Source organism: Centropristis striata, chromosome 21, assembly GCF_030273125.1.
Source record: "Centropristis striata isolate RG_2023a ecotype Rhode Island chromosome 21, C.striata_1.0, whole genome shotgun sequence".
Classification (NCBI taxonomy): domain Eukaryota; kingdom Metazoa; phylum Chordata; class Actinopteri; order Perciformes; family Serranidae; genus Centropristis; species Centropristis striata.
Window position 1 is genome coordinate 23488738 of NC_081537.1, and position 22377 is coordinate 23511114.

At 40.2% G+C, this 22377-nt stretch overlaps 1 protein-coding gene across 1 annotated transcript; it reads right to left on the reverse strand.

The window, feature by feature from the left end:
• Window positions 1-8840: 8840 nt before the first annotated feature.
• Window positions 8841-22175, reverse strand: LOC131960169 (PDZ domain-containing protein 7-like). Its single transcript, XM_059325420.1, has 18 exons — window positions 21954-22175; window positions 21397-21498; window positions 21087-21312; window positions 20003-20140; window positions 19732-19906; window positions 19480-19656; window positions 18500-18647; window positions 17102-17162; window positions 15704-15881; window positions 14893-15116; window positions 14662-14808; window positions 12770-12885; window positions 12539-12630; window positions 11877-11968; window positions 11715-11786; window positions 10847-11446; window positions 9963-10063; window positions 8841-9379 (listed from the first exon to the last, which is right to left on the reverse strand). Exons 3-18 carry the CDS (start codon window positions 21247-21249, stop codon window positions 9224-9226), a joined length of 2640 nt encoding a protein of 879 aa, XP_059181403.1. The 5' UTR covers window positions 21250-21312; window positions 21397-21498; window positions 21954-22175; the 3' UTR covers window positions 8841-9223.
• Between the last annotated feature and the right edge of the window lie 202 nt (window positions 22176-22377).

Sequence of the window (22377 nt, forward strand, 5' to 3'; positions counted from 1 at the left end):
TATTTTACATGGGGCCCCAAACACACTAAGCTTCCGCCTCCACACCCCTTATCCGCTGCTTTACAGCCCCCCCGCCGCCCCGCCACATGACACTTGAGGCTCCAAATCCCCCTTTCATACAACGCAAGACTTATATCGTTCCATCTTAACCCTACCACTCATCAAAGCCCCCGTCCTCGATCGCTCACACTCACTGACAGGGTCTCCTGGAGTGTGTCAGAGTCCCACCAAAGACAAGTCTTTTCCGCTGATATCAAGGCAACCTGTGCAGCCAAACACCTACCTACACGTCCTTTACGCTCCCTACAAAGCCTTCATTTCCCCCTCATCACCCCATTTCAAAGCCCCCCATTCTGGGAGCTGTGGGCCCCGCTGCCCTCGTCCGTGAGCCAACCTTAAAATACACATCCTGAGAATGGATGTGTTTCTGCGTGGCTTATGGGCGACATTTCCTGATTACATTACATCACACCGTTTACTGCTAAAGCCATCAAATTTAAATAAATACCCTCTGTTGAAAGCCTGCCAAAGTCTCCCTAAGAGGTTGTTGTCTTGTCTCCCACGTCACTTAGGTAAATAATACGTTTTGGCGGCGCGTTAAGTTTTGTAGCCACATTTACCAGCGTGTGCTTATTCAAGAGTGCGATATTCAGTATCAGTCAAAATAGATTCTGTATATCACGCTTAAAGTCATCATAAAACGTGTCCAGAAAGACGGCGTATCAGTGGCGCTCAGAGCCTTAAATTAAGCTACAAGTAAAAGTCCTGCATTCAAAATTCTACTGAAAATTACAGAATTATCAGCAAAGTAAAAGTACTCGTTCTGCAGTAAAATGGTTCCTTTGACTCATTATATTATATATGGCATGTTAATAGTTTGTGTCCTTGGCGAAAGATTTTCTAATATCCTTCTAGCATGTTAAAATCCAAGTGGTCTGACAGAGATCTGGACGTGCACCTCTTTCTGAATCTGTTTTTTCAGGCCTTAGAAAATCTAGGTTGTGTCAGGAGACTTTGTCCAATCAAAGGTTATGTCAAAGAGAGGCTGTGTCTATTGGCTGTTCTACAGATGGAGATGGTGAAAGCCTGATTTATAGCCAGTTATCCTGCAAAAAACAAAATTGCTAATCCAGCATTGGCAACAACTACCTACACAGCAAAAAAGAGAAGTCTAAAAGAGAGTATGACAGTGAACGCAGCAAAACACACAATATTGGCGAGGCATTTCAGAGATGGAGAGAAAATGTTGCTTTTAGTTCCTGCTACTTACAACCTGCTTTGGTTCATTGGAGTTTATGTTTACGTAGTGAACTGGAATCTGGAGAACATTGGAGAACAAACAAGTTCTGAGACACAAATGACAATCAAACTTTTCTTCAATCTTTGGTGAAACTCTAGCTCATTCAGCCCCTTTGGGTCTCAAATTTTTATTTAAATGAAAATATCTGATGAGTTCAGAGGAGAACTGTGTCTTTGGAGGAACTGCTAACAATATCACAAACTTTGGGAACCACTGGTTTAATCTTTACAATGTGTCATTTTATTAGCCTATTGTATGTTTTTTATTGTAAAATCTTAATCAGTAAACTAATGCCTCATTCCGAACTTAAACTTTGTCATATGCTGTGCGGAGGATTCAATGCTGTAAAATGTTTCTGGATGCAGTCGGACATCCTGGTATTTTTGGCATACTGCATTTCACATACTATGTATAGGGACATACTTAATCTTTTTCTGGCATACTTGGTAGACAGTTATTGGAACGCACCCTAAAGAACAATATTTGCCTTTGAAAATCTAGTGAGTACAAGTATACGAGAACCATGAAACTGTACTTTGGTACTTGAGTTCTTGATTTTAAGAGTCGAGCTGATGACAATCGACTCATTACAGGACCGAGCTGCTTCGGTGGCTCTGAGGACAGGTGGCAAACTGAGGAAGACGGAGTGAAAGTTGGATTTCAGAAGCCTTCCTCCGACAGTAATATATATATCACCTTGCATGTCAGCCGAGGCCATATGACCTGTGACATTCCAGTTGAGGATATAGACGATGTAATGTAGACACCTCTGCGTTACACTAGCCGGCTGTGGAATGCGAATGCCAATATTCACCTCCGGAAACCAGCCGAACTAGCTTTTGGCTTTTGTCACAAGGGTAGCTCGAGTTCAAGCGGCATGAGAGGCCGAGCGGGCGGAGAAGCTCAATCTGGTTCTTAGATAGAAGCATTTGAAATAAAACCAGAGAGAAGCGGAAGATGAGCAGAATCTTTCTCCTGTAGTAGGAGAAAACTTCTACCTTGACTTTAAATAAAACCAACATGATCAAGACCTAATATTTTAATGACTTGCTGGCTCAATTCTGGTGCCCTGAAGTGTTCAAAGTCCCATGTCAACATGACGAACGTCTCCGCTCTAAACCGCTCCTGGAATGTGGTTAAGTTGTAAACAACAGATCTACAGAGCAAACAAGGGCTTTTTCTCCACACGTCCTTTGACATTTGCTGTGCTCCTGTCCGCTCTGTTTTCTCACGGGGTCAAATCGCAACACAGTGCTTGCCTGCTTCAACACCCTGTCACCCACCAGTTAACCTTGTATTTCAAACTCTATAGGGAGCCACATTAAACAGAGACCTCTCCACCTGTTCCCACTTCCCACCGTGTCATTGTATGTCTGCACGACTGTAAATGATCAGCATGTTCGTGGCCTCAGTAACTACTCGGGGTCAAGCCCTCGGAGTCTTATTTTGATGTCTTTATCAGTGGACGCAGCCTGCGCTATATCCCTACATGCATTATGTTGCTGCTAAGAGGACAGCTGCCGTCATTCGCGGTATGCCTCTGTCGCTGCATACCGAGGAGCTGTGAAGACCTAGAGTAATCTCCCTGATGCATTCACATGGATGGATGGCTTACAGTAACATATAGGCCTGCTGATCTATAAATCCAGACTCTTATTAGAGGCCGCAGCTGAGTAATGTGTTTCTGGTTGACCAGTGCCAAGTAAATGTTTCACTTGGTCTCCTGGATAATAAGAGCATAACAATGTGATGTTACAAGCAGAGTGGGAGCATAAACTAGTCGATGACTAATAAACTAAACGCACAATATTTTAATATTTAAAGACAGTGTGGTGATGTTTTGAAGGACTGTGGGATGATGGGAGTTGGTGTCTTCACCTCCCTTGCAGTCAGATTCTCCCGGTTAAGATTCCTTCAGAAGGTTTTTTCTGAGAGCCAAATTATCCACCCGTATTGAATGTTATCAGTCCTTTAAATGGACATTATTAGTTATCAGCTTCATACATATGGGTTAAAGGGTGCCTGTTAAAACTACTGTGTGCAGAAGGTTATCACAACATAAACTGGCCAGTAGCAGATTGGTTATAGGTGCCAAAACAATGTGGTCAAGTATAGGAAAAGTAAACGGCTAGATTTAGTAAAAAAAAGATCATAGTTTGGATTACATACCTTACGTTACTGATGGTATGCATCTCGGGCACCTTATATGATATTATATTGATATTACAAAGATACAAACCTCAGCCTCCTGGGTGGAAGTCATGTGAGCCGTCACTTCTTATACTATAATAAAAGTTTATATAGCAGGCCATTTAAAAGGCTGACAGCAATGTTATGAGCCTACTAAAAGATGAAGCAAACGTCTTCGAACCCACATGAGGCTGATAATACTTTATTAATCACATGATAAAATTAGAACAGAGTGAATTATAATCTGTGTTTCTCCAATGCTGCTTGGCACACAGGCGGAGGGGCTGGAGCTGAGCTGATGCTAACATTTGCTCAGTTTGTTCCTAAGAGCCAGACGTCTTAAGTCTAAACTCCTTCATCTGGTTAAAATAAATAGTTAAAAAAGCATAAAAATGTGGCTTAAAACTGGATAAAAACTATATTTATTGCAGCTTCTGGCAGGCAACCACATAACTGAGATGCATGCACAAAGAAGAACTGAACCTTAGTTTGATTAAAGTGAACCTGCATCCAAAGTCCGAGCCTAACTCCACCTACTGCAACAAAATAAAAAGAAAAAAGACATGCTAAAAGTGGTCAAGGGGCTCAGAGGGTGGCAGAGCAAATGGCTGGACAAAAGAGAGCGAGTTGAGCCATTTTCAAAACATAAAATGCAGATTTTTATACATTTGGTGTGAAATGTCACCAGCATTTATGTGTTTCATGACAGTGTAACTATATAATTTAGTTTAGAGCTCAAGAAATGCCCTTAAAACTTTAAAATCAAGCAGAACAAACTTTGCTCTTTGATATAATCTCATGCTGCTTTCTAAACAGGTCTCTGCTGCATCAAACTGACCCATTTGGCCTTTGCACTCGAAAACGATATGGTGAATATTCCATCCAGCTTTTGAGGGACCAGGGGGAGCTATTATCATATCCATAACACCAATCATGTCCTTAAAAAAACACAAACAGCCATGAAGGAGCTGCTTGTGTTCGAACCATGTTGCTAAAACAAAAAAACATTATTTCTGTCACTTAATATTCAGTTGGGGAATGCAACATAACTCAAACACAGTTATGCTAAACAGAAGTGAGTTTTTTAGGGGAAAAAAAGATGTACTTATCTTTAACCTTATTTCACCTTTAGAATACTCTGGAAAATACAGAGGCCTGGCCAAGCAGTCACATGGGATCACTCGGTGAAAGAAACTCAAAACCAACACCTTCTGCGTCCAAGAACATGTGATGCAAGGCACACAAACACTCAGAGGAAGAAGACCTCAGATACATCTTCACATGCTATGCATGTTGAAGGCTACAGAAACAAGTCATTTATAGCATCCAACACATATGTAACGACACACAAGGGGAGAGTGCAACATAGAAGGGATTCACATTCAAAGTGCAAACAAAACTCACTTTAAGAACCTAAAACCACCACCTGATCTTCCACATCTACTACCACACCACAGGAGCCCATCCTGTTACATCTGCAGCATCTGATATAAACACCACGTCTCCATGTCTTCCACCGTGTCCAAAGATCTGGAGCCAGGCTGTCTCCGTTAGTCCCACACCTCTGATTTTGGGCTGCATGGATTAACGGCAGAGAAACGGAGCATCCACAGCATCACAGTATCTTGCCCCTCTGCCATGAAGACATGAGCTAAAAATAAAACTTTGCCCCTGCGGGAGGTGGAGGCATAGTGGGGATTGAGCAGGTTGTCCACAGTGGACATTACCAGCCATGTGGCTGCAGGGAGAGTTTCACCTGGCAGGTGAAGACCTGCTGTGATGCTCATGCGCAGTTCTGCCCCTAACAATGGAGTAAAACAGCGCAGCATGTGCGCGCACCTGCACAACACAAACACGCACATTTAAAAACCCCGCTGAGAAGAAGCTATAAATCTACCAATTCCAAATTTGACCTAAGCTCAATTACAGGTCCGAGTTTATTATTAGAACAAAGGCGCTCATATTAAAACGCGTCTTTAAGTTTAATTTCCTCGGCGGTGCAGCTGATTATTTTGGGCACCAAGAGAGAAAAAACACGCTTCATTTACAGTTCACAAGCACTTTTAAAATACCCATCACCAGAACTACTTAAAATCGTGCAAGTTACGTTTCACTATAGTCCAAATGAGACGTAGCAATTTAAATACACTAAAAAGCTGAACTATAACCTTAAAATCAAGAATAAACCAAATTAGCCATTTTCATCCACAGAAAGAGCAGCATGAAGATAAATAACCGGCAAACTCACCACCAATAGCGATACAATGGCACCAAAACGTAAATAATCATTAAATAAAAGTAAAATCTTTCCACCTGCAGCCTGTCAGAGACTTTTATACCCTAAGCTTCATGCAGGAGTCATCTTCATGCTCACACAGAACAGCACAGGCGGCAGATGGGTTTGTTACCTTGCACGGTAAAGCAAATATTTCCAAAGAATTCACGAAACTTTGAAAAAAAAAGTCAAGTGCTCCGTGAAGGCTCTCGCTGAGGACGTAATTCTCCCCTTGTGGCAGCCAGTGCGCGGCTGCAGGACAGCTGTTGCTGACGCAGTGGTGTCCTGCAGTGAAACCGGAGCAGCCGCTGCAGGTAGGATCACATCAGACCTTTGACACTTCAGCAGCGGAGCAGTTTCCCGGTTCCCACACAGCTGGTCACTCCGGACCCGCACGCGTTTCCGTCGTTCCCGCGTAACAACTTTTACGCGAGCAGGGTTTAAGGTGAAGCACCGGGATGATCTGCTGCAGGAGCAGACTCCTCTCATTATACAAGAGTTGTATTCCGCTGATCCACCTGCAAGATTTGCTTTAGAAATGATTTGTTGCCACAGATTACTAAATGTAGCCTATTAATTATGGTATTCTTATAATAAACCCCACGTTTAATCACTTTATTAGCGAGAGCTCATCATTTTCATAAAATATTTCTTGCTTAGTCACACAGTTTAAGGCTTTATTAATTATTCATGTACCATTATTATTATTAGAACGTGCTAAACGTCTGTCAACACATGCACAGACTGATATAAGGTCAAATATGTCCATATGTCAGTGAAAAGCAGTTGGCTGTTATTAAACAGTCGACTCTTATGAATGTGCATGACAATAACTGCAAAAAAATATCTTGCTTTTGATTAGTTGCTTTTTAACATTTTTTTTATGTCCGACGATGGAAGTAGCTCGGTTTTCAGGTGAATTTCTCTTTTTTTTTTAAGACAAAAGTGGAGGCACATGAGGTGAAAACACAGTGAAAATTTACAGTATTTCCCTCAGGTAGAGCTTCAACTTGACAACTATTTTGATAATGAATGAGCAAAGTAATAATTTTTCAAGCAGAATCTGCTGTTTTCAGCCTCTCAAATGTTTAAATCAGCTTTTTATCATATTAAACTGTATATCATTGGGCTATTAATGTCAAATAAATACAGTTAAAGACATCACAGATTAATTAGTTATTAGTTAGTTGAAGCCCTACTTTCATGACATGAAAAAGATGACACTGTGTGTTTGATGATTTTTGATGAACAAATGCAAACAGTATGAGCAGTTCTACAGCATAAAAAGGTCTGCAAAAATGTTCTTTTGCACAACTAGAAAAGAAACGTCCTGAAAGCCCAATATTAACAACTTCATGAAAATATCTCCCCAAAAAGCCTGTTGTACTTCCAGCCACCAGAGGGCAACATAATGACTAATGTTCTTTATCAGCCTATTAATCAAACATGTAAATATATACCATAAAACTCTTGATCTCTCCTCGTTAAAAGGACAAAATACAACTTGAAAAATGTGTCAACACAATATTAAACATGTCAGTACCTCACAGACACTTATGATTAATGAAAGTGGAGATTAACATACTCAACATGTTCACAGGGGCCAGAAACTGATTCACCAATATTTCATGTTTTAACTTACAAATGAGAGAAATAATCCACGTCTTTACATTAAAGTGAAGCTGTCAAAGGACATATGATTCATTTTTTGATACCATTTGATGAAATAACGTCTGTGTGCAGTGAGAGGGACAGGACTGCTCTCGGTGTGATTGGGCGAGTCCTCCTGTCGACGTGAAGGCTATATTTGTCTGAAAGGTGTGTAGTATGATTATACAAGGAAAATGATATCTATGATTACAAATGTTAACTGGGTGTCATCTGTTTCTTGGAAACGGAGCCTGCTGCAAATTGTCCCACCTACTCCTCCCTAACTGTCCCCGTTTCAGGACAAGGTGAAAATAAAATTATATTAAATGTTGAAAAGAAATCTGGCCTTGGCTTTGTCACTATCAAATACAGATTAAATAAATGTATCACTCAATTATCATCAATAAAATGCATTTATCTCTTACCTGTAAGGTTATTTATCAATCAAGATTGTTTTGAGAGTGAGTTGTTGTTCTTGTGAGCAGTTTTATGTAGGAAAGTAAGTTATAGTTACGATATGAAACTGCTCACAACAACGTCTTGAGTTAATCTGGTCGTGACTTGTGGAAAAAGATATTGCAGTTGTTTTATTATATTCAAGAGATCGCAGACATCTACCATCGAAAACCATCTGAACTAGTAAAAGGTTTCCCCTTTAATATGGGAAGGCTGTCTCTTTAATAAAGCAGGAAACAGCATGAATGAGCCAATTTAATGTAGTTTAGGAGATTTGTATCATGTAAAACTATATAAACATGTATTTCCCTTCACTGTGAGATTGGGACAAAAGATTTAAGTACAAGACCTCAAAACAAACATCCATTTTCAAGTTTAATCGGAGCCAACGGTCAGCTTTACACAGCATGTAAACCAATAATGTAACGTCTCATCATTCTGTGCTTGAGCACTTTCAGACATGAAACAGAATAAATAAGACATGATGAAACTGATGTGGAAATGTTTTAGGTTTTTCTCAATTTCGAGACCTCAATAAGAACCAGGATCAGAAATCTGAAATTGAAACAATACCAACCCCTGAATGCTGCAGAAGAAATACTTTTTTTTACTCCAATGCTGCATTCATGTGGTGTGGGAATAATTGGAAAAATCAGTTCTGGACCACAGAGCCCTCAAGTCCAAACTACAACTCTCAAAGTCAGCGAAAGTTTTGGTCCACGACCAGTGTGCCCTATTTATAAAAATGATCATTTTGTATGATAGCAGTTTTCCTTTAACTCAGAAAAACTTAATAAAAACAATTCCTGTACAAATATTCTCTCATTTCATTGACACATTTGACTCAATGTGTCAGACTATTTTTTCCCCACATGGAAAATTTATCAGTAAATCAATAAGTGTGTCAACAAATCGATAATGTCTATCATCACTGTCTTCAGTCTCAGAAGGGCATTAAAGGCACTCAGGTTACAGTTTGACCATTTAAAAATTTTGAAACATAAACATACACTTATGCACTACTTTATAAAGACTATTGAATGTAAAAAGAAATGTTCTTGACAGGCATTGGCTCCTGCGTTGAAATATTAAGGCATCAGGAGCACCATTTTAATGATTTCAGGCTTTCTGGACTCAAATGTTTTTACTGTAAATGTCTTTTGTTTCCTTTTTTGAGTATTTCATGATAATATTCTTGTCATATTCTTCATCTTCTTCTGTAGACTGATGATCTGCTGCTTCAGCTTCAGTTGTGATTGTGTATTTAATCCTTACTTTAACAAGGTGAATGGCAGAAGTATGTACCTGACCTCAGATCAGTGTTAGTGTTTAGTCTAAACTCACGATGAGTGTCAGTCTCCTTTCAGAATGTTTTTGGGGACTTTGACCACAAACACCATGGGGTCTTTGGCCTTGTTGCTGAAGGCTTTCCGGATGATGTCGACAGCGTGCGGATGAGTGACGCCCTGCAGGGTGACGCCGTCCACGGACACCAGCTCAAACCCAGCCTGGGGACAACAAAGACATTAAAGGAGAAACACTCAGATCGAGTCAAAAGGGCATCTGCAAGTCTTACAACACATTAAATTCATTTTTTTTTTTAGAAAGAAAGACTTAAATATTTACTCTGGCTTGCCAAAATAAGTAATGATAGTTACTTCTGATGTTTTCAGTTTGGTTTGTTTGTCAGTAGGATTTTGGAAAAAAAAAACACAGGCCTCGTTTTTATGATACTTGGTGGAAGTTTGTAGCATGGGCCAAGGAAGAATTAAATCAGGCCTTTATAGCTCAGTACACAGCAGGATCACAGGCCGAATTGCAGGCATCTACTGGGCATTATGTCATCAAACCACATCGTTAACGTCTGCTATAAGCCACAAGTTTTGCCTGTTTGTTGGTTTTGTAAAATCAATAAAAGAGCAGCCATATGGATAACACTAGTCAGTTCTTTTAAGATGTCTATTCAATTGTTTAAGAAGGTAAATGCACCATTTTTTAAAGTTAGGATAGGAACGTTGACTTAGGAACTGTTAATCTGTAAATTAGGTCCAGTTAGGATCCGACCCGCAAGTGAATTAATGGTCGTGTCACCTTGAGAACTTCGCAGGTGGAGGCGGCTCCTCCAGGAAAGATCTTCTCGATCTTCACCACCGGCTGAACCTTCGACTCCATCCCTCCAGATATACTGATGCCTGAAACAACAAAACAACATGACTGACAGTCAGTGACACCTGGTACTCAAGGTACACAAATATAAAGGCACTGCACTAGTAAAGAGGTAAAGTGCAGTTACACTTTTAATATTAAAGTTAAGAATGGGAGAGTGTTGCATATGAAGAGGAGAAATATTCAAGAATGAAGATGGTATAAAAATAAGCCTTTTAAAGTTGTAAGCTGCAAATTATACTCAACTACCATCTTCCTAATTTAAAAAAATAAATAAATAAATATATATATATATATATATATATATATATATATATATATATATATATATATAGTATTATGTAGATAGTGGATAGTTTTGGCTTGATTTGTCCAGGTCCAGTATTTCTGTCTCTTACATTTCTTTAACGTTGCTCACAAAAACAGGACAAAATGTTACAAAGTGTTTCTTTAATAGGAGCGTTTAGATACTTAATGTCGCTTGATTTTATCATCCCACTCCTGGCATTTAGTATTTTTATGATCTGGTGTTTGTTCATGTTGGTGTTGATATTGAAATTAGTGTTGTAATTCAAAGTTGTGAATACCTTAAAATGACATCATACTGGGGTGATTGTTGTGTGAAAGCAGAAATGTCTCAGATTAATCTGGACTCATAAAACCAAACTATTTAAAGTTAAACATCTCTTTGGGTCAGAGGCAATATATCTTTATATCGATCGTTCCGACCCTTTAAATGATGAACACATTGACTATTAAAGTATAACATATGTATAATATGGGTGTAACATTTAATCAGACACATTTACCCAGCGACTGCTTGGTCTTGGAGATGCAGACAGTTTTCAGCTGGTACTCGTGTTCGGGCTCGGAGCCGTTGAGTCCGTTCTCAGCCTGATGTCCGTTCGTCTGTTCACTCGCCTCTCGTTTGTCTCGACTCGGTCTGAACACCTGCGACAGCGGGGGGCGACTCCTTCGAGCGGCACTCTGCAGCGTGAACACCACGTCTCTACTCCTGTCTCCACTCTTCTCCTTCTTTCCCTGCGAGTGTCCGTTTCTGAACTGAGACCGTCCTCTCTCCGAGGCGTCCGACGTCGAGTGCAGCGAGACCTCGTCGAAGTGGACAGAGCGGATGGTGCCGATGTCCGTGCGGAGGGGAGGCCGGGAGTCGTCGCTGCGGGCCAGCAGCCAGTTGGGCAGCATGGCGCTGGAGGAGGGTCTGAGGTCTCTGGACTCCGTGTCGTACCCGTCCACAGGTATGTCCAGCAGCGGGGTGAAGGACCTGGAGGGATGGGGCCTCTCCCTGGAGCTCCGGGTCCCAGACACACTGAGCTTCTCCAGCTCCTCCAGCAGGTGGCTCTCCTTCTCCACCTCCTCAGCGTTGTGGAGCTCAAAGCCTCCTCTGTAATCTGCATGGAAACAGAATCAGCATCTTTTTCTGAGCACTTTTAATTCAGCCTGGGATGAATGGATGGCACACAGTTTCCAGTTAATTAATGGAATTTTTAAATGATATGTACTGTATATATCTGTGTCAGCCATTGGAAGCAAGACAAACCTCCCAAAAATTTTACCATAATAAAGTGAAATCTAGACATTTTTTCTGAGAATATTAAACTAAAATCCAAAAGTTCTTAAAACTGAAGTATTATTGTAGTTAATATGAAAGGCTCTGACCGGGGATCGGAGTGATGAGACGCCGTTTGGGTGCTCGACTAGATGTCGGCGAGCGAAGAGGTGGAGTTCGAACTGAAACACAGAGAAAAAGGAAAAATAAAACTTACAGATTATAGTTTAACAAGGACGGTTCAGACCTGATTTCTATTGCATTTTACGCACTGGAGCGATACTTGAGGATGTCATAGGCCTCGACTTCGATCGGCGTCACCATGCCATTGAACGCACTCAGGTCTGGAGGAGGAAGAAGCATCCTGAGAAACAAGAAAGTGTCATTTTCATTGCAAAGTATTTTTAATAAATCATCAGTGTCTTATTGTGAAACACTTGAATTAGAGATGATCATGATAAATCTTTAATCTCCTGCTGGAAGTCCCAGTTTCTCCGACACAAATGTTTATTTTGAGTTTGTCCACATTTATAAAAATGCAGGCATAAAGGGAACCTTTATGTAAATGTGTATTTCTGAATATATTTTAGTGACGATGTCAGGTTGAAGAAACCGTTTTGTCACAGTGTTTTCTCCCATCTGGGAGGTTTTTGGTTTCTTTTCACAGCTTTTGATCGTCTTTTTGAAGCAGCGATTAACTGATTCTAGCTTGTCCAGTGTATGTTTGATTCTCAGATTTTAGGAAAGTGTCCCTGACAGTAGATGAGTGAAACCCCTCTCTAGTGATAAACTTTGAAAGGTCAAGGTGAGACGTTTTAAGTGACTCAAACATAAGAATACACGTCTTTGATTGGAAGGCAACTTGAATATTTATCACTGAATCAGAAGATTAGGCTAAATTTAATATTATTCTCTCTCTCCTCGCTCTTCTTACCGGACTTCCCTCAGCAGCAGCAGCTTCTCCGGTCTGTCCAGCACGGCCAGCAGGTGGCGTATCAGGTTCTCCACTGACCGCTCTGCCACGTACTGTGGAAGAGTAATGATAAAAAAATCAGCTATTTAGTGTCCAGTTCATAGTGACTCAGCACTTTATCCTTTGCAGTCCAAAGGTCAGCACATCTAAAAACTTCTCGGTCTGTCTGCAGCTGTGAATAAATCTTCTCACCCTTCTGCAGGTCGTCATCACAGCAGCGACCTCCTCCTCCGTCAGCAGCCTGCGGGCCATGTCCTCCACCACCCCCAGCATCTCTGTGTTGGGCGTCGCAGCGACCTGCCGACCCCCTGAAAACATCAGTGGAGAATCAGAGCTGGGTCATATGATGCTTGTTTTAATATAAGTAAAATAAACTTTTACAGGCTGAATTCTGGGCCTCTAAACAGTGACAGAGCAGATTTATTCAAATTGTAACTACTATTGTTGTAGAAAGTCTTTGAAGATAAACACTGGACAATGTAGATTCAAATTGCAGCCTTGTGCGGGATCTTAATTAAAGTATCAAAACACATACAGATGTCAAAGGTGACAGACAAATTCAATGATCAGAACAACTCTGAAGAGAAATCACTTTGTCTAATCTTGCGTAATAATTTTTGGTTTTCTTGATAATGATTTTGGTTATAATCAAGAAAAACATAGAAAATGTCTAGATATCAGCTCTTAAATTATACTCTTATCAGCTATTTTTGTTATTATATTTGTCCAAACAAATGTACCTTAAGTTGTACCTTTAGTGGTTAGTTACAGTCTGAATAAATATTATCGGTCAGTGTTTAGAGGCCCAAAATCCAGCCTGTAAAGCTCTTTGCTTGCTTGCTTTGCTGCAGAATCACTAAAACGTCATGACTCATTAAATGTCTGAAACTATTCAGCATGAAGCAGGAGAAACTGGGAAAGAGATAAGCGCACATATTTTAGTGTTTCAAGTCCGTCAAATCGGTGAAGGGAGGTTTTTCCTCTTTTAATTAACAAATTCCAGCATATCACAAGCAACCATGACTGCATCCTGCAAACAAGTATCTTATTACACAGAGCTCCATTTCTGTCTCAAGACTATTAAAAACACATAAGTGAGTCAGACTGCTACACTGGGTGAAATGTTACTTCATCACACTGTAGTTTATTTTGAGTTAATCCAGAATACACAGCACTGCTGCCAGAAACACTCACTACACCTCCAAACGCGGATTAATCCCTAACAAATGCACTATTTGTTCCTGTTGCATAACCTACAGTGGCACTCTGTTTAATGAAATTACTGTAAAAAGGGAGTCAAAGGGTCTGGTGTGTGAAGTGTAACAGACAGAGCAGGGAGGTCAGAAAATATTAATAGACAGAATGACACACCGTTGGTTTTGGTCTTTTTCTGGGATATATTGACAATTTTAAAAGTAAATGATGTATTATAAAAACAGCTTTAACCTCCTTTATTGTGCGATTGTTTCTCCACACAGCAATCCAAGCAGACGGCAGCATCTTTACAGGCTATTCAGAAAATTGTCTACTTGTACTTTTTATTTAAACGTATGGCTGAAATTACAGTTTGTCTAATGCACATCCTAAGTTTCTTAACATCTGGAGCCGTGTGTTGAACATAGCAGGCAGCAGAGCTCAACCTGGGAATAAGATTTAACCAGCTTTATTCGCTGGTCTCATTTCTGACTTATTTAAGGGTTAAAATATTTAAAAATCAATTAGTATTTGATATCAATAATTAGATCAGATGTAGGGGAAAAAAATCAGTTCAATGAAAGTATAATATAATAATGCAAAATATTTTTTTTTTTATAGCTTGCTTTAAAAAAAAAGCATGTTTTGTGCGCTAAGCAGTACAAGTGTGCACAATATTTGAACCGGCCCTGAGGGATAAAGCTGCTGTATAGACTGAACTGAAGCTGTATTTGCTCTTTAATTTCTAACTGTACTTGTTTTGTTTTTGTCTTGTTTTTATCTTTTGTATGTATTCAAAATGAGAATTATTTCATATGCTCTTTTTATGTGCTTTCAATTGTTATTTTCTCGATAAAAACTGTCAATGAGTTAGGTGGGAGTGCAGCTACCTTTGCCAGCCTTATCCTTGGACGGGGACTTGGAGCGTCCTCTGCGTCCCCTGAACAGCAGGTTGACGAAGGTCTTGGAGCGCTGCAGGGTGCTCTTCTCCTCCGGGTGTTTCTCCTTCTGCTTCTTTTCTTTCTTCTGCTTGATCTCTGTGATTGGATTTGAACAGTCGGTCATTTATGCGATACAACCACTGCTTTTTGTTGATGCTACCTGCTCTCTCCTCCCCTCACCTGCCACGGTGACCTGGCTCTGGGACCTGCTGATGGGTCTGGTGGGTCTGCTGAGAGCCAGCAGCACGGCCGTCTTGGGGGACTCTGTCCTCTCGCTGCTCTCCTCTCGGATCGCCGTGTCTCTGAGCAGAGTGGTCCGTCCCAGGCTGCGAGTGGTTTCTGCTCCCGTTCTCTGAGAGGGAAGGTCCGTCTGCATGGCCGTCTCAGTCCGCTCTGAGTCAGACCTGGACAGATGAAGTGCCACCATCATATATTCTCTGTGCATTTTGAAGATTCTCATGAGAAAACCTTGATAGAAAATAATTTCAAAAATATGCATACAAGTTTTTACGCTCGCTTGAGATGTTTTTTGGTCTTTTTCAGGAGATGGAAACACTTTTTCTGAATAAATTCTGACGTAGCAAACATTTAACTCTCATGAGTGATCGGCTGTTTCCTCTGACATGAAAGAACAATTAGAAGTTGAATCTAATTCCTGAAGACTTCTCCATTTTCTCTCTTTGTTGTTTTCTCTTCTTCTTCTTTTCCTGTTTACTGACGGATTAGCCTACAGTAACACATTACACTGCCACCTGCTGACCAAAGTACATTATTGCAGCTTTGTTTACTCGCTCTAAACCAGCTGACGGAAACTCACTAATTTACATTTTCTTTAATGTGACATTTCAAAATTTGCTTCAAACGCGGCTAATGAGTCTAAACATGCTGCTTTAATCTGTAAAGTGAGTATAAAGGTCTAGATAATACAGAGTTGTTTTGGTATTTCTTATTGTTTCTTCGCCATCATTTATGGGAATTAAAGGCCCCTGACCTCTGGTCCTCAGTCGAGATGCAGACGTCCACCATGTCGGAGGCGAACGCCATGCTGGGAGGGAACATGACCTGCGAGAGGCCACTCAGAGAGCTGACAGGAGTCCCAGAGGACAGAGAGGAGGCCGAGGAGTTGGAGTCTGAACCCTGGGAGGAAGATTTCTGAGTACCGTTGGCAACTGATGGAAAAAACAAGAGATAATCTCATTCAAGTGTATCTGAGGATAATCAGTGAGCCCTGAGGCCTTTACAGATCCACTGATAGGCTCAGTCAGCAAACGGAGAGGAATGCAGCTTTCTAGATAATGAAGCTACTGAGGCCCTGAGCTAAACACACTGCAGACACGTTTTTACCAGCCTGACAACATGTGCAGCATTTTTAGAAATCATTAACCAACTTGTTGACAAATCAATTTGATGATTCATGTGCAACATTAAGAAAAAACGCTACAAGAAACTTACAACACCACAGAAAGTTTCCAAGATGCACTAAAAGCACAAAGATATTGACATTGTTTTTAGCTTATGAAGTTACTGAAGTCGGCTATCCATCCGTTATGTTGAAAAAAACACCAATATTTTACTATATTTTGTAGATTTCTCCTAAATTCACTAAAAGTTAGCGTTCTATTGCAGAGTGTAGTACTGCAAATGTAGTCTAAACCTCAAAAGCTCCCTCTCTCCACAATATTATGAGTCTTCAAATAAATAGTAATTTGCATTAATGTATGAAATCTTCAACGGCCGCTTTCTCAAAATATTTTTTCTCATAAATCAACTTCAGCTCCACTCATTTACAACCTGATTTATACATTTTGTATCTAAAAACATGCCTTTTTTTTCCCTTTATGGCTTTTGACAGTATATTCTGATTTATAAAATGATAAAAGGAGATATCCAAACTTTCTTCAGTAAAAAACTTTGAATCTAATATAACAAATTAAAATATTAACTTTTAAATTTGCTTTATCAAATGTTCAAATGTATGTCCTGGAAGTAAATGCAAATTAGTGCATATGTAATGAGTTCACACCTTATCTGCAGATCTAAACCTAAAATTTCAGAAAACTTGTAATTCAAAACAAATATTGTCTAAATGTAAATAAACTGGGGAAGTTTCACAGTTATATCTAGAAGTTAAAAAAATGACCCTATTCACATGTAGAGTCTCCACTTCAAACATCTGCAGAGCTTCCTTGATCGTATTTAAATGGCATTTATGCATCTTTAAATTGGTGTATTTGTGTGTCATTAAGGTATTTTTTCCTCTGGATGTCGTGCATGTGTTGTAAACTTGATGCAGATATTTATGTTTGCTTGTGTTGTGTCTCTTTGCTGTGTGTTGAGCTCTCAGCATCTGAATTATACACTTGAGGAGGAGAAGAAAGCAGATACATACGCTTATTGAGCCACCTGTATTCTGCCACCATCTCTTTATAAGCCGGGTATCGTCCTGCTTCCTGTGGAGATATGGCCACAGATATGCAAATAAGATACAGTAGAGACCTTGAAACTTTTATGGGATCGCTATATTTGATAAAGAGTAACCCTAGAGGCACACAGAGATAAACCACACACACCTCTGCCTCCTCACACAGAAACACATTTCCCTTGTCGACTTTGTAACCTTTGATAGTCGTGATGCTTTCTAACTCTTCAGTTTCTCTGCTCGGGGCAGAGCGAGGGAAGCCGGAACAAAACTTAAAGACAAAACGCAGCTGTAAGCTTTGATCAGCACCTGATCCCAGCTGCCTGGTGAATAATGCACACGGCCTGGCTGTTTTTCACAGCGCGAAACCCAACCTCCGACAAGTAAAGTGAGCGAGGAATATTACGACTGCATGCCAGCTGTCGGGCGCTGCCACACACACACACACACACACACACACACACACACAGCGGCTGTGTGTGTGTGACCATGCAGCTCCTGGGGTGCGTGTGATAGAATTAAAGGAGGAAAGGTAGAAAGAAAACAGGTCCGAAAGTAAAATGTGTGTCAGGTCGTCTGACAAAGAGTCATTATGAAATGTGAGACTTAAAACTGAATTCAACACCAAACATTCAACTTTACTTCTACTAGCATGTTATTTAAGATGAAAGATGCTTCTTCACTAATGCACCAAAGGATTATAAACAGCAGATTTTCTGTTTTTTTTCTGACAAATTGGATGACTTCCCATCTCAAGAACATTTATTGTTCATGACAATTTATCTTTTCAAAAAAACAAGCAAAAAGCTGATTATTTTGACAGCATAGATGAGCCCCAATCACTCATTTTGCATAAAAAAATGTAAAAAAATAAATAAATCTAAATATACTAAGAAAGGCATTTCTAAGCAAAACTCTCAAAACTTCTTAAAAATTACTTGTCACGTCTTCCTGTTTCATCTGGTGAAACTGGTGAAAATAGTGGAATCATTAAGGAGAGTTTTCTTGTCATGTTGCCTTTTAAGGATAATGTTGCATCATTGGCTCCTGTGTTACAGGAATAAAAACATGTTTCTGAATCAGACCGTTTCAGTGCTTGATTGTGATTGGCTGAGCCTTGTCCAAAACTCTTGTAAAGCACCATATAAACATGCTATTTCATTACATTACAACTTCAGTATTACTGCAAAATAAGTCGACCAGGATGAGAATGTTTAGAAGAATGCAAAGAACCACAAAGACACCGACGAGAGAAAACAAAAGGAGCCTAAAGGTGTGTCCCTTCGCTTTGCTGCTTTCGCTGCCGTTTGATCCTCCGACCTTTCACTTTTGACTCTCTCCCGAATGTTTCAGGTCAGATGTTCTCACCTTGATGGTCAGCATAATGTGCGTGTGGCTCTTCAGCACCTCCACAGCGTTACTGTGGCTGATGTCCTCAAAGCTCACGCCGTTGGCAGCCAGGATCTGGTCCCCCATCTTTATCCCATTCTGCTCAGCCAGACCACCAGGATCCAGTCTGGAACAAAGAGACACGAGTGAGTATTTAACCCTCTGAACTCCGGTCACATCTGACTCACTGTAGCCTTGTTTTTCACCACGACATACAAGTTCTGCAGCTCTATGGAATCAGCACAATCATGACTAGAAGTATGAAGAACTAAAATGGATTTTGTGCAGAATAACAGATAAAATAGCAGAAATTGTACAAAAGGAAAAAATACAAGTTGAATTTCTTTGCTAATTAATCTTACAAAAATTGGAAAAAAAAAATGAATTTATACAGAAAAGAAGTGCCAACAAGTGTTACGAAACCTAGAGGGAAAAAAGCACCACATCCTATACGTATTGATACATTTTTTTATATATATTTTTACAACCGTTCTTGTCCTCTCCTCTCTGCTCTGCGTAAACAGCCTGAACTTCTGTCCAAGTTTCACTGAATTATTCTTATGTGACTGTTGGTCTCAGCTGAGTTACTGGTGGATTCACAGCTGCGCTGAGAAACACAGAATTTAATGTTTTATAAAGAATCTTTTTATTGCAAACAGTTTATTTTTTGACCAACTTTTAATGGAGACATGTAGAAAAAAGTAATTTTGATGAAATACCATTTTAAGCTGACATTTGGTTAATTCTGCGGACAATGGTTTGATTTGTTCGGAAATTTTAAAATGTGATGATAATTTCCGTTTTTGCAGGATTTGGTGGAGCAATTTTTTTTAAAAGAAAACCTTTCAAACTAATTGGCAGGTTGTTGGGTGCAGAGTGTTAATGAGTGAATGTTTTAGACAGAAGATGAACAAAAATCGTCTCTAGGTGAAAATGTTTTCCGTGGCAGAGGAACCTACTTGGAGACGTAGATGCCCAGGCCGAACTCCTTCCCTCCCCGGATGTTGAAGCCCAGGCAGTAGTCGTCTGAGGTGGTGTAGAGGTGGACGATCCGCTGGAGGGCGCTCCCCGAGCTCGCATCAGAAGGCGTCTGTCCGCTCTCCTCCACCACCATACGTCTGTGGATCAGGTCCACCCTGGAAGATTCCCACAATCGGTCAAAATCTAATATTTTCTGTGAGGTAAAACCAACAGGATTCGCTCTTCCTCACCAGGTCGTCTTCTCCTTGGAGTAGCGGATGCCGGGGACTTTGCCCACTCGTCTCACCACCATCCTGAGCCGGTTGTTTCCCGTCAGCACCTTCACAGCGCTGCTCATCGTGATGCTCTCCAGGCTGACACCGTTCACCTCCACCAGTTTATCACCTACAAGCAGGCCTGCCTCCTCTGAACACACACATAGAGGAGTAAAAACTCACACCAATACTGCAACAAGAGCAGTTAGAGACCATCTTCTCTCCAGCTGGTGGCGTGTTAGTTTACCTGCAGTACTGTTGTCCTCCACCTTGCTGACGAAGATGCTGAGTCCATGTTCGGAGCCGCCTCGCACGCTGAAGCCGAGCTTACCGTCCACACTCTTATCCACGGTGATCGTATGGAGGTCCTCACTGTCGTCTCCTCCTGAAACCACATGAAGCTGCTTCAATAACACATTAATGGTCACAAATCTCAGGGGAAATTCCTGTATTATTATAATTATAAATGTTAATCACGATAATGATAATCATATCTGACTCCATCTTATTTGACAATTCATAATAAACCATAGTGGTGGTTTTTCACTGTTTTTGAGCATATATGGATCAGCAGATACATTTCAGTGCCCATTTCCAGATAGGTGCATAAACATACGTAAAATAGTTTTAAAAAATCACTAAAAAATAATAATCAATAAAATAAGAGAAAACTAATTCAAAGTTTTTATTATTAGTAAACAACAGAAAACCAACTTCTTTGATTTCACTTAATTCACTTTAATTCGCTTCTTATTTGTGTTTTTCTTATTATATTCAACTTATTATTTTATTTTTTAACACAAAAATAACATTTTTAAAATAAAAAAATGAAATGAAAATTAGTTTAGACAGCTAAACTTATTTAACTTTTAATTAGGGTCTTATAATATTTCACTATTTTTCTTATTTTTAATGTGCTCTCTTTTCTTTTTACAACACAATTTCTTTACAGCCTGAATGTCATTTATTATTATTTATTGGTTAATTTTATAGTATTTTATATTGTTTTATTTCACCTACTTATGATGTAAAAAGTTATACACAACAACTACTAATAACTTATTCAATTTTTTTGGTTCAATTTTAATTTGTTTTGTCTTATATAAATAGAAGTGCTATTAAATAAAGCTTCATATTGTTTTAACGTGTTGCATTTTCTTTGTGAAGCACTTTGAGCTACACCTATGAAAAGCACTCTTAAAAATAGAGTTTCTTCTTCTTGTTATTATTATTATTATTATTATTATTATTATTATTATCATCATTATTATTCCAGTAGACTGCAGGTTGTGATGTGTCCTTCACTTGCAGCCTGCAGAGCTGCTCCTCACCGTCCACCGGAGAGTTGATGAGGATGACCCGGCCCATGGGTGAGGAGGATCGGATTCCACGCCGGCGCTGCTCCTTCTTCCGTAAGAGGTTGCGTGTAGCCGTGTGTGACCCTTGGGTCCCGGGGGTCTTCTCCCTGCGGGACGGGTCTGACGAGTGAGCCATGGAGGCTGGCGGGGTCCCCTTTCACACACACTCCTCCAGGGGCTCAGCTCCAGCTGGAGGAGCCTGCAGCAGCAAAGACAAGACAAGGGTACCTCAGGCAATGTACACTAGATTATGTTCACATTTGCAAGTAGATAGTAAACTCACCGATGCAGGATGCTGTTTGACATGACAGCTGACTCTTCGGCTTCCTGGAGTCACATTTTGCTCCATTCCTGCCCATGTTGCATCTCTCTCACCTGTCTGAGCCTCACAGGAAACACACAGCGATGCATTCACACTTTAAACATCCTCTCTCTGCAGCTCACTTTACATCAGGGACAACAAATATACTGCATTTGTCTCTGCAGGGGGGAATAAACAGGATTTAATGGGTTTATTTAGCTCAGACTCATGACCCACTTAAAGAGTCAGGATGTCACATGGTGTTGGTACCAAGGTTGCATGTCACTAAACTTAACCCGTAATAGCAGAGAGTCCTCATGTCGTCACCTCGGGGTTTCCCCCAGCAGCCTCACTGACAGCGATGCTAAAAACGCGTGCAAAGCTGCGTCACAAAGGCGACATTTAACGCGTTTTTATCGAAAACAAGATATGTTTAATTAAGTTTACTCGCGTCTTAATTTACCTGCTACAATATCTGCAACACGCATAAACAAATATAGTCTTATCTTGCCTAAAAACACTCAAAACAAAATACTTACCAAACATTTCAAGCCGAGAACACTGCGGACCACACGCAGCTCTTTTATTTTATATTCTGCTTAAATACTAACAAACAGATGCCAACAGGAACAGTGCTTCACAGTCGCGGGCGACAAATAATATCCCTTGTATCATTTAATTTCATCCCATATTCTGTGAATTAACTAAATTAAAGTCCGCTACTTTAGCCTACCTGTGTCCATGTTGTGCAAAATGATCCAACGCACCTGGCTGAGACGTTTGGTCACAAAGCCCGCCCCCCGGACACGCTGATTGGCTGGTCTGTCGTTAATTGAGAGGATCTGATTGGATACATAAAATGCCAATCAACTGCCTGACTGACTTGAAGAGAGAAAATGAGTCATTGCTATCAGATTCTGATGCAAGAAGAATGCAACAGTGCACACAAATGCAACATCAGAA